At 38.6% G+C, this 21,212-nt stretch overlaps 1 protein-coding gene across 1 annotated transcript in view; it reads left to right on the top strand.

Annotated features, from left to right (window-relative positions):
• The window catches only part of LRRC9 (leucine rich repeat containing 9), a 148,168-nt gene that overhangs the window by 10,263 nt on the left and 116,693 nt on the right, over positions 1–21,212 (top strand). The window contains exons 2-7 of the mRNA XM_030884954.2: positions 473–553; positions 795–1,013; positions 9,654–9,794; positions 10,339–10,402; positions 10,627–10,697; positions 17,951–18,133. Of these exons, the coding sequence (XP_030740814.1) occupies positions 506–553; positions 795–1,013; positions 9,654–9,794; positions 10,339–10,402; positions 10,627–10,697; positions 17,951–18,133 (726 nt within the window). The 5' untranslated portion in view covers positions 473–505. The remainder of the gene's footprint in view (positions 1–472; positions 554–794; positions 1,014–9,653; positions 9,795–10,338; positions 10,403–10,626; positions 10,698–17,950; positions 18,134–21,212) is intronic.

The following is a 21,212-nucleotide window of genomic DNA, read 5'->3' as shown; positions in this document are numbered from 1 at the left end:
CTTTGTCTTCAGCGGTTGTGTCGGGAAGGTGAGCATCATAGAATGCCAATTTAATAGAAGAAAGTATTCTTGCATTGAGGGAGTACTTGTCCACTCAATCTTTTATATCTGGCCTGAACCTCTGGAAGCTCCCTGTCAATGTACTGCTGCAACCATATTGGATATATTCAGCAAAATTTTACTTGCATGTGATATTATTCTATAGTTTGAGCATTCTAATGGGTCCTCTTTCTTTGGAATTGGTACAAACCTAGATCTCTTCTAGTCAGTTGGGAAAGTATCTGTCTTCCAAATTTCTTGGCATAAATGAGTAAGTGCTTCCAGTCCTTCATCAGCCTGATGAAATATTTCATTTGGTATTTCATCAATTCCTGGAGCTTTGTTTTTTTGGCTAATATTTTAAGTGCAGCTTAAAGTCCATTTCTACTTAGAATGATATGGCTCTAGTGTTTCTTTTCATTTTTCTTAACAGATACATTGTTATGACCATTGTTTTTAATGGAAGATGAGTGAAAGTGAAAACCTAACTAAAGAAGAAATACTTAAAGAACTGGTGAGCCAAAGTTAAGTTTCTTTCAACTACATTTCTGATGATATTAAATGGAACATTTTTGTGCTTCTTGAGATCAGCTCAATCTTCTGACTTTTGAGAGCACAGTCATGTATGTAGTATAATTTTCTAGTCAGCATAAAAATAACATGACTGTAATTGACCATTTATAATTTTACCAGCAAAATCAATTTTAGATGATCTAAAATAGAAACTAACTCAATTTCTTCTTCTTAAAAAACAGTGTTTATGCAATGGTTTATCTTACGAGATGCTCGAACAAGAAGGATCAGAAACTACAAAACTGGAAATGTTTTTCTCAGGATATCCTCGTATCGTTGGATTATCATTATTTTGTAATCTAACAAGTCTCACAATTATAGCTCAAGATATAAAAGAAATGTCAGGATTAGAGACTTGCGTACTGCTTAAAGAACTTTGGATTGCTGAATGCTTCATAGAGGTAAGACCTTATATGAAAATTTGCATCCTGAATTATTTGGCATGGTTCAAATCAGAGGAAGGGGCAGAAGCTAGAAATGAATTTATGTAAGGAAAAAAATAGAAATGAAGGACCCAAACATAAACATCTTATTTTGTATCAAAAAACCCCACCCAGTATTGCTTGGTAGGAGTCCCTGGGTGGTATACACAGGTAAGTACTGGACTGCAATTCCAATCTAATCCAGAAGCACCTTCTGATCACACCTTTTTGTGGGAGGGGTCCTAAATAAGCTTTTATTTTTCTTTTCCTGTATTTCAGCTCTGCACTGGCCTCTTTCCCGAGCTGAGGCCTCTGCATTGATCTTATGTTTGTAGTAGTGGCGGCTTCCTTATGTCCAGCCTTAGGTGCAAAATTTTAGCCATAATTTGTATTCCTTCTGATATACTCATGGGAGGGCTCTTAAATAAACTTTTGTTGTTACTTTCCTTTTTTGTCAGCATCTTTTGCATATAGTTTAAGAAATAAAATATTTGACGCTGTTTCCAGCTAATATTTTCAGAGGAAATTGTTGTTGTTGTTGTTGTTGTTGTTGTTGTTGTTGTTGTTGTTGTTAGGTGTCATTGAGTCGGCTCTGACCCATAGTGACCCCGTGCACAGCAGAATGAAACAGTCCTGCCCCAGCCTCACAATTGTTCCTACTCCGGAGCCCATGGTGGCAGCCACTGTGTCAATTCTTCTCGTCTAGGGCCTTCCTCTTTTTTTTTGGCTGCCCCTCTGCTTTACCAAACCTGATGCCCTTCCCCAGGGACTGTGCTCTCCTGACAATATGTCCAAAGTATCTAAGACAAAGTCTTTCCATCCTTGCCTCTAAGGAGCACTCTGGCTGTACGTCTTCCAAGACAGATCGATTTGTCCTTTGAGCAGTTCATGGTACTTTCAATACTTGTCTCCAGCACCACAGTTCAAATACATCTATTCTTCTAGTCTTCCTAATTAGGTGTCCAACTTTCACCTGCATATTATGCAATGGAGAATACCATGGCTTGGGTCAGGCGCAGCTTAGTCCTCAAAGTAACATCCTTGTTTTTCAATATTCCAAAGAGGTCTTGTGCAGCAGATTTACCTAATGCAACACATCTTTTGATCTCTTGACCTGCTGCTTCCATGAGCATTAATGGCAGGTCAAAGACAAAATCCTTGACAACTTCAACCTTTTCTCTAGTTATCATGATGTTACCTACTTGTCTAGTTGTGAGGATTTGGGTCTTCCTTACATTGAGTTGTAATCCATAGTGAAGGCCACAATTTTTGATCTTCATCAGCAAGTGCTTCAAATTCTCTTCACTTTAAGCAAGCAAAGTTGTGTCATTTGTTGTTGATAAGTGTTCCTCCAACCCCGATGCCACATTTTTCTTCATATAAATCCATCTTCTCTGATTATTTGCTAAGTGTATAGATTGAATAAGTATGGTGAGAGGAAACAAACCTGATGCAAACTTTTCCTGCAGTATTCCCTTGGTTTTTTTCCCCACAAATACTTCTTGATCCGTGTATAAGTTCCTCATGAGCACAATGAAGTGTTCTGGAATTCCCACCTTCTCAAGGTTACACGTAGCTTATTATGATAAACACAGTCTAATGCCTTTGTATAGTTAATACAACACAAGTAAACATCTTTCTGGTATTCTCTGCTTTGAGTCAAGATCCATTGACATGAGCAAGGAGATCCCTTGTTCCACATCCTCTTCTGAAGCAGGCCTGAACCTCTGACAACTCCCTGTCAATGTGCTGCTACCACTGTTGTTGAGTGATCTTCAGCAACATTTTACTTGGATGTAATATCACTGATATTGTTCTATTGTTTGAACATTCTGTTGGGTCATCTTTCTTTGGAATGGGGGTAAATATGGATCTCTTACAGTCAATTGGCCAAGTTGCTGTCTTCCAGATTTGCTGGCATAGGTGAGTGAGTGCTTCCAGTGTTTCATCAGCTTATTGAAACATTTCAATTGATATTCTGTCCATTCCTGGAGCCTCGGGTTTGGCTCATACTTTCATTGTAGCTTGGCCTTCCTTTGGCACCATTGTTCTTTGCTCGATGCTATCTCCTGAGGTGCTAGTATGTTGACTATTTCTTTTTGGTACAGTGACTGTATTCTTTCCATCTTTTTAAAAAAATCATTTTATTGGGGGCTCGTACAACTCTTATCACAATCCATCCATCCACTCATTGTGTCAAGCACATTTGTACATTTGTTGCCATCATCATTCTCAAAACATTTATTTTCTACTTGAGCTCCTCATTTTCCTCTCCCTGCCACCCCCTCCTTCACGAACCCTTGATAATTTATAGATTATTATTATTTTGTCATATCTTACACTGTTCAATGTCTCCCTTCACTCACTTTTCTGCGGTCCATCCCCCAGGGAGGAGGTTATATGTAGATCCTTGTAATCGGTTCCTCCTTTCTACCCCTCCTTCCCTCCACCCTCCCAGTATCACCACTTTCACCACTGGTTCTGAAGTGATCATCTGTCCTGGATTCCCTGTGTTTCCAGTTGCTATCTGTACCAGTGTACATCCTCTGTTCTAGATGGATTTGTTGGGTAGAATTGGGATCCCTCTTCTTTTGATGCTTCCTGCATCATTCAATATTTTTCCCATAGATTCTTTCAAGATTGCAACTCAAGGGTTGAATTTTTATTTGAGTTCTTTCAGTTTAAGATATACCAAGTGTGTTCTTCATTTTTGTTTTTCTATTTCTAGGCTTTGCACATTTCATTTTAATATTTGGCTTTGTCTTCTCAAGCTACCCTTTGAAAATTTGTATTTAACTCTCTGACTTCATCATTTCTTCCGTTTACTTTTGCCATTCAGTGATTAAAAGCACGTTTCAGAGTCTCTTCTGGCATCCACTTTGATATTTTCTTTCTTTCCTGTGTTCTTAATGACCTTTTGCTTTATTCGTGAATAATATTCTGGATGTCCTCACACGGCTCATTAGATCTTCTATCATTAATGTTCAATGCAGAAAATATGCTCTTGAGTTGTTCAGGTGAGATAGACTCAGGTCTCAGAACTCAGGTTCTCATGGACTTGTTTTAATTTTCTTCTCCTTTATCCTGAATATATGAACAATTGACGGTCTGTTCCACAGATAGCCCCTGGCCACGTGTTAGCTGCCAACATTGAAATTCTCCAGTGTCTCTTCCCACAGATGTAGTCAATTTGATTTCTATGTGTATTCCATCTGGAGAAGTCCAGGTGTATAGTAGCCTTTTGTGTTGTTGATAAAAGGTATTTGCTATGAACAAGTCATTGATTTTGTAAAATTCTATCATGTGATCTCCATCTTCATTTCTATAACCAAATCCATATTTCCCAACTACTATTCCTTCCTCTTTGTTTACAACTTTTGCATTTCTTTTTTTTAAATCATTTTATTAGAGGCTCATACAACTCTTATCACAATCCATACACACATCAATTGTGTGAAGCACATTTGTACATTCTTGCCCTCATCATTCTCAAAACATTTGCTCTCCACTTAAGCCCCTGGCATCAGGTCCTCATTTTCCCCCTCCCTCCCTGCTCCCCCATCCCTCATGAACCCTTGATAGTTTACAAATTATTATTTTGTCATGTCTTGCCCTGTCCAACATCTACCTTCACCCAATTTTCTGTTGTCCCTCCCCCAGGGAGGAGGTCACATGTAGATCCTTGTAATTAGTTCCCCCTTTCCAACCCATCATCTCTCTACCCTCCCAGTATCGCCACTCACACCACTGGTCCTGAAGGGATCATCCATCCTGGATTCCCTGTGTTTCCAGTTCCTATCTGTACCAGTGTACAGCCTCTGGTCTAGCCAGACTTGCAAGGTAGAATTGGGATCATGATAGTTGGTGGGGGGGGGAGCATTTATGAACCAGAGAAAATTTGTGTTTTTCATCGTTGCTACATCGCACCCAGACTAGCTCATCTCCTCCCTGAAACCTTTCTGTAAGGGGATGTCCAGTGGCCTACAAGTGGGCTTTGGGTCTCCACTCCACACTACCCCCATCATTCACTATGGTAAGATTTTTTGTTCTGATGATGCCTGATACCTGATCCCTTTGACACCATCTGATCACATAGGTGATGTGCTTCTTCCATGTGGGCTTTGTTGCTTCTGAGCTAGATGGCTGCTTGTTTATCTTCAAGCCTTTAAGACCCAAGACTCTATATCTTTTGATAGCCGGGCACCACTGGCTTTCTTTGTCACATTTGCTTATGCACCCATTTGTCTTCAGCGATCGTATCATGGAGGTGAGCACACAATGATGTGATTTTTTGTTCTTTGATGCCTGATAACTGATCCCTTCAGCACCTCGTGATCACACAGGCTGGTGTGTTTCTTCCATGTGGGCTTTGTTGCTTCTGAGCTAGATGGCCGCTTGTTTACCTTCAAGCCTTTAAGACCCCAGATGCTATATCTTTTGATAGCTGCCAACTTTTGCATTTCAATCACTAATAATTATCAATGCATCTTCATTTCATGTTTAGTCAATTTCCAAATAAAATCATTGGTAGAATTCTTCAATTCTTCACTAGCTTTTGTGGTTGGTGCATAAATTTGAATAATAATTGTATTGATTGTATTTCCTTGAAAGCAGATAGATATGTTCCAATCACAGATAACACTGTACTTCATGATTGATTTTGCAATGTCTTTTTTTGACAATGAATGCCACCCCATTCCTCTAGACTGTGATAGTAAATCATATGATAATAAATCATATGATTTTCTGATTCAAAATGGCTAATACCAGTCCATTTCAGGTCACTAATACCTAGGATATCAATCTTTATGTGTTCCATTTCATTTTGACCACTTCCAATTTTCCCAAATTCACCCTTCGCACATTCCAAGTTCAGATCATTAGCAGATCTTTGTAACTGTTTCTTCTTACCTTTGTAACTGTTTCTACTTACCCCATCAGCAAATGAAGATCCAGAAGACTCCACTCTCACAAGCTTTACCCAACTTACATCACCATGGTGACTCTACTCCAAGAAATCAGCTCCTCCTCAGTCACATTTTGAGTACCTTCCAACCTGAGGTGCCTATCCTCCCGAGATGCCTATCCTCCAGCACTGTATCTGACAATATTCTGCTTCCATTCATTTGGCCTGTAGTATCAGACAATGTTTTGAAGCTTCACATAAGGTGTTCTTTGGTCTTCCTTACCCTTTGTCCAGTTGTCTCATCATATGAGATGACTGGAAATGCCATGGCTTGGGTCAAACACACTTTAGCCCTGAAAGTGATATTTTTCCTTTGTAATACTAGAAAGGGATCTTTTGCTCAGGGAAGGCTTTCTGGTGTTGCAGTTGGTTAAATGTTGGGCTACTACCTACAAAGTCAGTGGTTCAAGTACACCTGCTGCTCTGAGAGAAAAAGAAGAGACTGTCTGTTCCTATAAAGACATATAATTACAAAATACCTATAAAGCAGTTCTCCTGTCCTTTAGTGTCAAAATCAACTAGCTGACAGTGGATTTGGTGTGTTTTTTTCCTTAATGCAATATATCACTTTTTCCCCCTTGATTGCTGCTGCCACTGGTGTTGACTGTGGATTCCAAGTAGCATTAAATCCTTGACAACTTCAATCTTCTTTCTGTCTGTCATGATGTTTGTTTATGGGTTCATTGTAAAGATGTCAGTATTTATGTTGAGGTGTAATCCATCCCGAAGGTTTTGATCTTCATCAGTAAATGCTTCAAGTCCTCTTCACTTTCAACAAGCAAAGTTATATCATCTGCCTGTCATAGGTTGGTACAGCATCTTCCTCCAATTTTTACGCTTTATTCTTTATATAATCCAGCTTCTGAAATTATTTGCTCATCATACACATTGAAAAATATGGTAAAAATATATAACCCTAATGCATACTTTTTAAGATTTTAAACCATGCAGCATGCTCTTGTTCTGTTCACTGACTATCTCTTGGTCCTTGTACATGTTCGGTATGAGCACAATGAAGTAGAATTTCTGTTCTTCCCAGTGTTAGTCATAGTTTGTTATGATCCATGCAGTCAAATGTATTTGCATAGTCAGTAAAACACAAACATCTTTTCGGTTTTCTTTGCTTTCAGCCAAGATACATCTGAGGTCAATCATGATATGCCTTATATATATCTTCTTCCTGAGTTTCTGGTAGTACTCTGTACTGCTGCAAATGGTTTTGAACTTTCTTCAGCAAAATTTTACTTGTATATTATATTAATGATATTGTTTAATAATTTAATAATGATTTTGTTTAATAATCTCTACATTCTTTGGAACATGCACAGATATGGTTGACTCTCAGTCAGTTAACCAGGTAGCTGTGATTCAGATGTCTTGGCAAATACACGTGAGTGCTTCCAACATTGCACCTATTTGTTGAATTTCTCATCTGGTATTCTGTCAAGTCCCAGAATCTTGTTTTATACCATTACCTTCAGTGATGCTTGGAATTCTTCTTTCAATTCCATTGACTCTTCATCATATGCTACCTCCTGAAATGCTAAAACATCGATCAGTTCTCTTTGTTACAGTGACTCTATATATTCATCTCACTTTTTTTTGATAATTCTTGTGCTGTTCAATATTTGTCCTGTAGACTCCTTCAATATTTCAACCCAAGGTTTGAATTTTTCTTCAGTTCTTTCAGATGAGAAATGCTGATTGTGTTGTTCTCTTTTGGTTTTCCAACTCTATATCTTTACACATTTAATTATATCTTACTTTTTAATGTATTTTTCTCAAGTCGTGAAGAACACAGTGCCTATTTTATGTACCTCATATTAATAGAATCATACAATATTTGTCGTTTTGTGTCTGTCTTATTTTACTTAGCATAATGTTTTCATGGTTCATCCATGTAGCCTTACAGAATTTCATTCCTTTTTATGTCGGAATAATATTCCATTCTGTGTATAGCTATATAGAAAGATATATAAGTATAGCTATCTATCACAGATTGCTTATCTGTTAGTGAACACATGGTGGCAGTAAATGTTAGTGAACCAATATCTGCTTGCGTCCTGCTCTGGCTTCTTTGGAGTGGAATTGGTGGACATGATAACCCTATGTTCCACTCTGTGAGGAGCCACGGATTTGTTTTCCACCGTGACCACACAATTGTAACTTCCCGCTAGTAATGCGCTGGCGTTCAGTTAACATTTTCCACAGCTTCACCACACTTGCTATTTTTTCTTTACATTTTATTTTATAATTGTCATCCTACTTGTTGTGACAATGATGTTTCATTGTTGTTTTGATTCACCTTTTCCTAATGAGTAAGGATGTTGAATATTTCAGGTGCTTGTGAGCGACTTGCTCTCTTTTCTGGGCTAATGTCTGTTCAAGTCCTTTTGTTATGCTTTTTAATTGTGTTGCTTGCTTTTAATGATTGGACTGTAGGAATTCTTCACATATTCTGGATATTGATCACTTTTCAGATAGATGATTTACAAATATTTTATCTCTTTCTGTGAGTTGCCTTTTCACCCCATTTATCATTTTCTTTAATGCTCAGAAGTTTTGAAGTTGATGAAGTCTAATTTATTATTCTTTCCTTTTGTTTATTGTGCTTTTGGTGTCGTGCCCAAGAAGTCACTTCTAAATTCAAGGTTATATTTTCTCTTAATACATTTAAAGTTTTAGCTCTTATTGAACCATTTTGAGTTTATATTTTTATATAGTGTAGTAGAACATTGATTTTGAAAAGCAATATTCAGGGAGAGGGGGACAGGGGAGGGAGGGGGAAAATGAGGAGCTGATATCAGGGGCTCAAGTGGAAAGCGAATGTTTTGAGAAATGATGGCAACAAATGTACAAATGTGCTTGACACAATGGATATACATATGTATGGATTGTGATAAGAGTTGTACGAGCCCCCAATAAAATGATTTTTTTTTTAAAAGAAAAGCAATATGACAATATGTATCAACAGCCACAAAATTGTACATGCCCTTTAACTCAGAGATCTTTGTTCTGAGATCTTAGGGAATTAATTCACCAGCAAAAAAACCTTAGCAACTGTAATCATGATATCATTTGTTGTTGCAGTATTTATAGTAGCTAAAATTTTAAACATCATACTGAAAGAAACTAAGCATACTTGTTAATGTGTGTGCCTTCCTACACACACTGTCTCCTTAAAAAGTGCCATCTCACAGACATGAGGACCCCCACAGTGTCGTTAAAAATTAGTAAGTAAAACTGTGAAACAAATTTATCACACATGGAGTAATTCTTTAGTAACCAACATCATTAAATATTGTTCAAATAGTATCTATTTTAAATGATGAAAACATTTCATTTATCTTAAAAAAAGTAAAATTGTACATTCATAATGATTATAACCATATAAAAATAGGTCTTCAGCTGATTAAGAGAAGACTAGGCAAAATTTAAGATAGTTGGACTTAGGGAGAGGAAAGCTTTTTCTATTAAATTTTTTAGTTTTTTTAGCTGGATATTGATTTTGCAATAAAATGTGATTTTTTTAAAAAGAAGATATGAAATCATTTTCTTTAACAATATGTTTCCAAGTTCATTTTCTTTTTAAAAAAATCAAACGTTAATACAAAATGTAAGCTAATACAGTCTCTCTTTTCTTTTAAAAACAGAAAATTCAAGGTCTTCAAGGATGTAGAAACTTGGAAAAACTATATTTATATTATAATAAAATTTCCCAAATAGAAAATTTAGAGAAATTAGTCAAATTGGAAGTTCTCTGGCTAAACCACAATGCAATTAGAAGTATTGAGGTAAGATAAGCTTAGTGATTTATATGCAAGGTAAATTATTATTGTAGAGTTTCAACCATGATGTCCAAAATCATATTGTATTTAAGAAACGTATTCATGAATGACAATTATTCATGTTAAAAATAACTATCAAGTGAATACCATTTTTGTAATGTACAAAGAGCTTGTAATGTACAGAATTCCCTTTATTCTCACAACAAATCTGAGAAGTAGACGTTATCCGTCCTGTTTTTCAGGTTTTAAAAAGGCGAACTGAGAGGCGTTATATAACTTGCTGAAGATTATACAACACACAGTGTGGTGTGTTCTCCTTCTTTCTGCCTCTCCTCTTGGTCTCTAGTTTCCATCCTGTTCCTGCCTCCTCCCATAATGACTTCTGGGTTCTAGTATAAAACACAGGAAAGGATTCCATGGTACACCCTCTTTCTTCTGTGCTTGTGAAGTGGGTCACACTCAGTTACAAAGTACTAAATTGATCAGATGATTTGAAAATATAAATTTTAATGATTTCTTCCCCTGAATTATTTGTCTTTTTAATCCTTAGGGCTTGCAAATGTTGAAGAAGTTAAATGATCTCAACCTTGCTGGAAATCAAATAAGTAGCATTGGTATGTATTGCTGCATTTAGAATCTGAGATAATACTACAATCATTTGTTCTCAATATAAAAATATATATACTTATATTTTATCTATTTTAAGCTGTATGATGTCTTAGCAAAGTATTTCTAAACCTGTGCTGTTAATCTTATACAGATCACAAGTAGGACAGGATAAGACCAGGAGTTAAAACAAGAAATTTAATTTTTTTTCATCTTGCTTTCTAAATTTAAGGTCGATGCCTTGACCCCATTGAACTACTGGAAAGACTAAACCTTTCTGGTAACCAGTTATGTTCTTTCAAGGTATGTTTAAATGGACTAATTCAGTTTTATTTTTCAACTTGTAAAGTGAATCCTCTTATGAAAGAAATTGAATAAATAACCCCAGTTTGAGGAAGGATTTCATTATTTTGGGCCACCTGGCACTCTAAAAAGTTTTAGAGCTAACTGGATTAATTTTAATAGTCTTACTTTCTTAAAATTAAAAGCAAATATCTATTTACTTGGCTTTTAGAACGCCACTTTCTTTTTTAATTAAATACTATTATTGGGGGCTCATCATACATTCATCCAGTGTGTCAAGCACATTTGCACATATGCTGCCATAATCATTTTCCAAGCATTCTCTTCCCACTTGAGGCCCTGATATCAGCTCCCCATTTCTTCCCCGTCCCTCTCCTGCCTGCCCTCCCTCACAACCCTTGATAAGTTATAGATTATTCTTTTTATATCTTATATCGCCCTCCATTGCCCTTCACCCACTTTTCCGTTGTTTGTCCCCTTGAGAAGGGTTTATAGGGTGATCCTTGTGATGGATTCCCCACCACCCCACCACCCTCCCCTAATCCTCCTGGTATCTCAACTCTCATTGTTGGCCCTGGGCAGGGGGGGGGGCATTATTTATCCTGGATTCCCTGTGTTTCGGACTCTTATATGTAGCAGTGTGCATGCTCTGGTCTAATCCAATTTGCAAGGTAGAATTGAGATCATGATAGTGGGGGGAAGGAAACACCAAAGAACTAGATTGCTCCTGACTGGCTCATTTCTTCCCTGTGATGCCTCTGTAGGGGGATGTCCAATTGTCTACAGATGGACATTAGGTCTCTACTACTCCCCCCAGCCTCATACACATCGGGTATAATTTTGTTTTGGGTCTTAGATGCCTGGTACCTGATCCCATCGACACCTCATGATTACACAGGCTGGTGTGCTTCTTCCATGTAGGCATTGTTGCTTCTTAGCTAGATGGCCTCTTGTTTATATTCAAGCCTTTGAGACTCCACATACCACATCTTTCAATAGCCAGGTACCTTCAGCTTTCTTCACCACATTTACTTATGCACCCATTTTTTGTGCAGCAATCATGTTGGGAAGGTGAGCATCACAGAATGCCAGATTGTTAGAACAAAGTGTTCTTGTGTTGAGGGAGTACTTGAGTCAAGGACTAATGTCCATCTGAAACCTTAATTCTTAACATAGAGATATGAGTACATAGTTCTATTCCTCTCTTGTTATATATATATTTACATATGTGCATGCCTGTATTAAGACCTCTATAAATTTCCTTTGTCTCCTGGTTCTTTTCTCTATTTCCTTTTACTTTCCTCTTGTCCCTCCATCATGTTCGGCCTTCATTCGGGTTTAGAAATTCCTCACTGCTACATTGCCCTCGATTAAGTTCCACTAGGCATCCTACACCCTTCTCTCCATTGATTTTAGTTCACTTGTTGTTCCCTTGTCCCTGGGTTAGTCCCCTCACCCTTTCCTTTCTCCCACTTCCTTTTCTCCCACATCCCCCCTGGAACCATTGGTTCCATTCTTTTCATTTCTGAATTATTTATCCCGCCTATCTTATCTAGATAGACATGCAGATACATTAATAAGTGCAAAAACCTGGCAAATCCAAATAAAACAACAAAGGAAGTCAAAACCAACAAAACAACAATAACAGCAACAACAAAAGAAACCCACTGACAAAAATGGAAAGGCCTAGAATTAGTTCAAGTTCTGTCTGTTGGCCTTCATGAGTGTTTTTCAGTCAAGGATGATGGGGTGCCACACTCTGTCCCCAAAGTACATTTTTGGTATTTCTTGGGGATTTATTTTATCACTTTACTCCCCTTGCTGCTCTGTTGCATGCCCTTGGTGTTTCGCCCCAGTGTGATGGGGTCAGATTGTCTCTAGTATTGTCCCCCACAGTGCTATGGTTTAGTGAAGGACATCAAGGACACCACTTTCTGTTCACATTCTTCCAATCTTTTTGGCTATACTTCTTCACTTCACTGGTTCCTTGTCCTTTCTAACATCTAAATAATACTTTTCTTTATGTCTGTGCTTGAATCTTTTCTCATTTCTATCAGTCTGTCTTATTTCTCCAGATAATTTGTGAGTATTTGAATTAAGGCAGTGACAGCAAAAAAAAAAAAAAAGGCTCTGAGAGACATTGTGACTGATGAATTTTCTCTGGCAGCCAATAGAATGTAGGGATCACGAGAGTTCAAAATGTGTCTTCTATCACATTTCTTAATGAGCTCAAGAATGATGATGCTATTAGCCGCTCTACCCAGGCCTGAAAAAGAGAAGTCGTTCCAGCATCATATTAGGGGTGAATTAATGAAATGTTTGACCAAATAGTGCAGGATAATTTTTAGGTTGCTTATTTTGTATGGCCCAAGAATGATGTTATAAATGTCCAAATGGCTGTTGGCAGGAAAATGTTCCCCACCTCTGATCTAAATGAAGAGAGAAAGGAAGAAAAAACTACTGAGTGTCAAGAACTGTGAAGGGTCTGGGAACTTAACCTATTGGCAAGCTAACAAGCTAACCTGTTGCTGTCTCATAGATGCTTGTAGAAGAAACAAGACTTGAGTCAGAGATAAAAGGATGTTATTATCCCTGACCTAGCAAGAAGCATGAGCATGATGTTATTTTGCTTGGATCTCACATGGCTCCCCCCCATCAAGTCCCATGATGGTGGGCCTAGATGAGTGCTGCGCAGGAAGTGGGTTTGCATCACAACCAAGGAGCACTGAGTGTGAGGAAGCTACTTCCTTAATACCAAGCAGAAGCAAGCCTGCACATTGTAGAAGGTCGAGGGAAGACATTACTGCATTCTTGTAGGTTACTCACTACAAACACAATCCTGAGAAATGGGCAAAGGGCATTCGTGCTGTGCAGCCTTGGCATACCCAGAAAGAAAACAATATTCTCAAGGCCTCTGATGAATTGCCCTTCCCGATACCGAGGCTAGCAAGTAGTCATAGATGACTTGATTAGACCCGAGGCCATAAGCCATGACTGAAATCCGAGCCACCCAAAGAGTAGCAGCAGGGGCTGGGCTGGGTCCTTAGCACAGCTAATTAACCAGTGATAGACCAATGAATGAATGAATGAGTAGTAAATAGATAAATAAATAAATAGTTACTCGGCATTCTCCCTCTAAGTTCTACTAGATCAAGATATTCTGGATCATCAAGTCAAACTAACCACTTGGGAATGTAAAGCACTTGTCTATTAAACACATTCAAGGGAACTTTCAACATTTTGTTGAAAAATTCCATTATCTTTTAGTGCCATTTCCCCAGGAACTTTTTGAAGCCCTCTCCTATTAAAATTAAAAGAAAATGCTTGTGAAGTTACATTTTCAGTGAATAAAGTAGGTTAAGGATCGTGAAAAAAAAAACTATCAGCCTTGAGAAGAATGGGAATTCCAGAACACTGTATTGTGCTCATGCAGAACCTGTGCATGGATCAAGAGGCAGTTGTATAACTAGAACAAGGAGCTACTGCATGGTTTAAAATCAGGAAATGCGTGCTTCAGGGTCATATCCTCTCACCATACTTATTCAATTGGTATGCTAAGCAAATAATCAAGAGAAACTGGATTATGCAAAGAACAATGCTGTATCAGAATTGGGGGAAGGTTTATTAATAAATTTTTAAAAAATCAATGCATTTAAACTATGGTGTTGGTGAAGAATATTGAATGTATCCTGGAACGCTGTTTGTCTTTTGTATAATTTTCTATATATGAAATCCAGGATATAGGTAAATCTATAGAGACAGTAACTGGATTAATAATTACCTAAGCAGCCCTGTTGGCATAGTCGTTACACAGTGTAATGAGCTTTCCAAGGTCAGCAGTTGGAAGCTACCACCTCTGTGGGAACAAGATGAGGCTTTCTATCCCCCTAAAAAGCTACTGTTCTGGAAGCCAAGCCCACAAAGGCAATTCTACCTTAGCTTAGGTGTTTTTGGTTTCAGGGGAAATGGGGAGCTAATAAGTACAATAAGAAAATATTTTCTATTTGATTGTAGTAGTGTTGGCACAACTCTTCTTAATATGACTGATTAAATTGTATGATATGTAACACATATGGCAATATAACTGTTTAAAAAGTACCAACAATCTGCTTTGGAAGAAGTACAACAGAATGCTCCACAGAGGCAAGGACAGGAAGACTTCACCTCACGTGCTATGGACATGTTTTCAGGAAAGACCAGTCCCGGAGGGAGGGGGGAAAATGAGCACCTGATGCCAGGAGTTTAAGTGGAGAGCAAATGTTTTGAGAGTGATGAGGGTAATGAATGTACAAATGTGCTTTACACAATTGATGTATGTATGGATTGTGATAAGAGTTGTATGAGCCCCTAATAAAATGATTAAAAAAAAAAAAAGACCAGTCCTTGGAGAAGGTCATTATGTTTGGTAAAGTAGAGAGGCAGCAAAAAAAGGCCCTGGACGAGATGGATTAACGCAGTGGCTGCGATGATGGGCTATAAGCATAGACAGAATTGTGAGAATGGCACAGGACCAGGTAGTGTTTCTCTCATGTCCCAGGCTTCTGCAGTTTTCTGCCATGCCTTACAGAACCCACAAACCATTCAGGAAATGGCTTGTGTGGTTGTGGATGCTGGCAAGTCCAAAATCTGACATTCAGACAACCATCTGGAGCTTTTCCTTATCCACAAAGATGTAGCAGCTGATGGAATCAAATCAAGTGACACGCTGAAACTCAAGTCTGAAGAACCAGAGGTCAGGGAGAGGCAAGCCAGAGAGAGGATCCTGAGCACAGAATATCTTAAAGAAAGTCAAAGCAGGGCTCCTCGCTTCTGCACATGTTCAGGCAGGAAGGGACGGTCACCGAGATGGCTTTGACGGAGGCATGGTTTTTGCCAGCTGCAGACCCTACTCAGCTGCTGGCCTGGTTTTAGAAGTGAATATTGACCTCCTCCAGAGTCTGTTCTCACCTATGTAGTCAAGTGGATTTCAGTGTATTCCATCTGGAGAAATCCGCCCATATAGTGAATTTTGTGTTGTGGAAAAAATGGCATTTGCAAAAACACCTTACCTTAGGTGTTTTTGGTTTCAGGAGAAACGGGGAGCTAATAAGTACAATAAGAAAATCTTTTGTATTTGATTGTAGTAGTGTTGGCACAACTCTTCTTAATATGACTGATTAAACTGTATGATATGTAACACATATGGCAATATAATGGTTTAAAAAGTACCAACAATCTGCCTTAGAAGAAGTATGACAGAATGCTCCATAGAGCATTGTGTTTATCCATTGATCTTGCAAAATTCAGTCATATGATGTTCAGCTTCATTTCTATCACCAAGGCCATATTTTCCAAGGCTGATACAATCTGCTTTCTGAAAGTGAGGAGGACTTGAAGCACTTGCTGATGAAGATCAAGAATTTCAGCCTTCAGTTTGGATTACAATTCAAAGTAAAGAAGAATAAAATTCTCAAAACTGGACCAATAGGTAACATCAAGATAAGTGGAGATCAGCTTGAAGTTGTCAAGAATTTTGTCTTGCTTAGCTCCACACTCAATGCTCATGGAAGCAGTAGTCAGGAGCTCAAATGATGCATTGCATTGTGTAAATCTGTTGCACACGGCCTCTTTCAAGTGCTGAAAAGCAAGGATGTTACTTTGAGAACTAAGGGGCACCTGACCCAAGCCATGATATTTTCCATGATCTCATATGCTTGTGAAAGTTGGACATTAAATCAGGAAGACAGAAGAAGAATCGATGCATTTCAATTGCAGTACTGGTGAAGAATCTTCAAAATACCATAGACTACCAAAAGAACCAACACATCTGGACCAGGCAGTGTTTCGTTCTGTTGTACTGAGGGTCACTAAGCATTGGAACCTTCTAGATGGCACTTAACAACAACCATATTCTGCTACCTCCAGGGAAACAAAAGGGTGATGATTTGAGTCACAGCCTCTAGTAAGGTGGACACTCAAAATACACCTCACTCTAATCGCGTCTCATCATTAACCCTGGTGGTATAATAGTTATGAATTGGGCAGCTAACCACATAGTCTCTCTCCCTGGGAGAAAGATAAGACTTTTCTGCTCCCATTAAGATTTCCACCGGGAGGGTGGCCACAGAAGGTGGGGTAGAAAGGGGGAACCAATTACAAGGATCTATATATTTCTCCTCTCTGGGGGACGGACAACAGAAAAGTGGGAGGCGTTGGACAGTATAAGACATGATAAAATAATAATAATTTATAAATTATCAAGGGTTCATGAGGGAGGGGAATAATGAGCTGATACCAAGGGTTCAAGTAGAAAACAAAATGTTTTGAGAATGATGATAGCAACAAATGTACAAATGTGCTTGACACAATGGATGGATGGATGGATTGTGATAAGAGTGGTATGAGCCCCCAATAAAATGATTAAAAAAACAAAAAGATTTCCAGTCTCTGCAACTTACATAGGGCAGTTCTACCCTGTCCCAGAGGGCCACTGGGAGTCACGGTTGGCTCGGGGGCAGTGAGTTTGGGTTGTGTTTTACCCACATATGCTTTCTGTTGGATAGTCTTTTTTTATTTTGTTTTTAATGCACTTTAAACGTTTAAAAAAAACACTCTCAGTGTTTTTGGTAGACTAAAGGATAAAGCCCATACACCCCCTTGGCTTATAGTCTTGTGGCATGCACAAGCAATTGTCAAGAGAGTGTGATGAATTCTGCAACAAAGTTAAAGACAGTGGCTAAGAGTTCAAAGGATGAGCTTCTACCCCAACCTTAGAGGATGAGAGAACGTTTCAGAGCAGATGCCATGGTGACCACCCACAGCTGTCCCTAAGGAGATCAGACCCACAAGTAGAAGAAAACGGAGAGCAGTGTCCCTAGGCGGTAAGTAGTGGGTGAAGGAGGCAGGAACTTGGCAGGTACACTGGGGCAATTGTTAACAAAAGGAGTTGTGCGAAAAAGGCACACTTTTCTTTATACATACATGACTTCAAACGACTGCTTCCAGGGTTCTAATTGGAAAGAGCATATGGTTTTGTACATATTTTTTTAATCTTTTGTATTTAAAATACACACTTAGAGTGTGGTCTTTATGTAGTTAACTCTTTTTTTCACTAGAGAAAAGGACTTTAGCTCTCTAAATCACTTTAATACATTTAAACACATAATTAGAATGCACTGCATCTGATAATGGATTACTTTAAGTGTTCAAATGCCTCCTTTAGGATTGGACAGCCACAGTTAATTAACTGAACATTGTCATCACTGTTGTTTTAGGATCTCACTAACTTAACCAGGCTGCCACACTTAAAGGATTTATCACTGAATGATCCTCAGTATAAAACCAATCCAGTTTGTCTACTGTGCAATTATTCCATACACATATTGTATCATTTGCCTTACCTTCAGAGACTTGATACATTTGATGTGTCATCAAAGCAAATCAAGGAGCTGGCAGATGTAAGTATATCCTTAATTGGGCATCTGACTTAAATTTGCATGTTCTGATTTAAGATCATTGTGGATTAATGTGTTGTTTCTTTCTGGATGTGCCCACATACAGTAGTATTATCTGGTCAGTTCTAATCACCAAATCTACTTTTGTCTCAGTCAGCTGCATAGTTCATGTCCAAGTGCCAATAGAGATGCTGGAATTTTCATTTTGATGATAGCACTGAAAGATGAATAGAAAAAAATATGTTTCAGTTCTAAATGAAACACAAATGATGAAAACCTGGAAAAATAATGAATGTTTAAGCAATTTGGACTAGTTCCATGTGTGTTAAAATTAATGAAATCCAAATAAGAATAAAAATGAAATAAGAACCTTCCTTTGATTTGGACATTATATATCACAGTTGGAAAATATCCATGATTGATGACAGAATGCCAAGAATTAAGTCATTTTTAATTCCTTATTTGCTGTTTATTAATTCAGTGATTTGGAGTTGACTGGAAATATAAGTGAATCTTCCCACACTATCATAGTAACTCTGAAATCTGGAAAAGAACCTTTTCTGTACTGCTTCTGACAGTGAACCGCTTCCAAAAGGGGGCCACTTTGACATGCCACGAAGGCATCTATAATTTAAGAATTACAGATTTTCATCATGTTTATTAATAGTCTTTCAGCATTATGTTTTTATCACACCTTCCAATCTAGTGAGATGCCCACCTTGCCCCATTTTTTCATTCAGTTAATCACCCACTAAATAGTCTTGGAGCATCCAGTATGTGCCAAGGATGTAGACTCCCCTACAATGAAGTCTTCCCATTCTTTCCTTGTTCATCCATTATCTTCACAGGGATGACTGTTCATTTAGTCTAGTCATCTTCTATACTATCATGAGGATTTATTCTCAAGCATGATTCTCTTCTCTCCCCCACCTCCACCCCCGCCCCGCCCACCAATATTGAGATGATCATCTCTTGGAAGAGAGACATCAGAGATAAGGAGAGACGTGGCAGGGAAACTATTATGTGAGATTCTTTGGAATATTGTGAGGCCATTGGATTTTTACTTGGAGTAACTGGGTGCCACTGGAAAGTTTTTTGTAAAAGAGGAACAAGATAACATGTTTTTAAAAACTCCTTCTACTCAAAGTTTTAGAAATAGGCAATTAGAGACAAACGTGAAAATAGGGAGACCAGCTAAGAGATCATTGTAGTAATTCATATGGGTGATGTTGATGGCTTGATGCAAGGTAGTTGTAGAGACAGTGGTAAGAAGTGGTCAAATTCTGGTAGTAGTTAGAAGGGGGAATTCACCTAGCTTTGCTGATAGATTAGGTAGAGGGTTGAGGGAAAATAATGTTGAATTACTGGCCTGAGGAACTGAAGGTAGGCGTTACTACTTGATGAGGGAAGGAAGAATATGGCACTAGATTTAGAAGGAGGAATCACTGTCTGAATTTAAGCAATCTTGTGAATATCCAAGTGGAGCTAGTCAGTAAGTTAGGACCTATTGGGTCTGCTGAAAGCTCCATAATGGAGATATAAAATGGAATTGAAAACAAGATGGTACTTATAAAGCTATGACCTTGGTAGGTCACCAAGGAAATGGTGCTGAGAGAGTAATGTGATGCTTGGTTGTGAGAGTTGAAGAGGGAAGGAGACTTACAAGGAGAACTAGGGGAGGCAAGTTGTGACATTTTAAACTATACCACCCGTAACAGTCGTGTATCAGTTATGGGTGGTATAGCTTAAGAACAAAATAAGGAATTGTTATATAATTCCTGACATCTTGCCTTGAATTATGTCATTATATTACAGTCTTCCCACTGTAAAATTCTTTTTTATTCTTCCTTTACCTTCTAAAGTCTGTTGTGAAGTGGAATTTCTTTAAGTGGGATTTCTTTATATGGCTCCTCTACTCGTGTCTCTTAACTCCCATCAAACGACTGGGTTGGACTATGCAAATAAGGTGTCTGAAACACTAATAGAGGTTATTGGTCACTTTGGGTTGCCATTCTCTTGGCTGTAAAAGAACTACCTCAGAAGCAGGAAGAGAGAGAATTCCTAGGACCATCAAGGAGGAGAACCACCAGCAGAGCATGTTCAGGAGCCTTGCCTCAAGTGGCAGAGGCAGAGACTGGAGACCAAGAGGCACGGAGACTATGGGACAGGGGGAAGGAGCCAGAGCCGAGGGACTGTGCAGTGGAGACAGACAGAGCAGAGGGGCTGTGCCCCTGAGACCTGAGACCATGAGATAATGCGGTGGAGCATCAGCAGGCTGACTTTCTGAAGCCAAGGGACCATGTGGCTGAGAGGTTGAGGACCAGAGAAAGAGACTTGACTGTTGGCTGGGAAAGGCACTACTGTGGATCAATGACTGTATCCTTACTGTTTGCAGATCCTGGCAATTGGTAACTTCCTTAATTAACCCCCTCAATTGTGGGTATATGGTCATTGCAACCGGTTGTTGAAGCCAGCAGAAATTGGTTTCTAAGTAGGATAAAAGAAGGATGGAGGTTGGAGGCATTTCTGACTTTTGCCTCCTGGTAGTTGGCTTGGGCTGTTGTGGTGATGGATTCTCCATCTCCCTTGTGCAGCAACAGGAGATCAGATGTGGCCTCTGTGTCAGATTCACCAAATAGGGTTATATAACACTGTTCAACTTTTGATTCAAGTCAAAATGAAGTTTTAAATTCAGAGCATTTTTAATTTAATAGAATTGCACATAATCTTTCAGGACACTTTCTTCGTCGCTGGCCATAGGTTGTGGCCATGCTCTAATGTGATTAACATTTCCTCCCATGATCTATAGAGACTGGAGTCGTTTATGTAAATTGAAAATGATAAGCAAATTTATAACCCACCGGGAGTACTGCCAGGCACTCAATATGAGACACAGTGAAGCACATGGGTTTGGAATTAGAAGACTTTGATTTAAGCTTGGCTGCACTTGCTACTACCTATCCCATAGGCTAAGGCTCTCCGTCTCTCCGAGCTTCAGGTTTCTGAGTCATTAAAATGATGATGACAATAATATTATCTACTCTTCATCAGAATGTTGTGGTGTGGCATTAATATGCATAAA

The sequence above is a fragment of the Echinops telfairi genome, unplaced genomic scaffold (assembly GCF_000313985.2).
Source record: "Echinops telfairi isolate 266 unplaced genomic scaffold, ASM31398v2 ScPeMD7_18;HRSCAF=68, whole genome shotgun sequence".
Classification (NCBI taxonomy): Eukaryota; Metazoa; Chordata; class Mammalia; order Afrosoricida; family Tenrecidae; genus Echinops; species Echinops telfairi.
The sequence above is the reverse complement of the archived record's forward strand: the minus strand, read 5'-3'. Positions and strand labels throughout refer to the sequence as shown.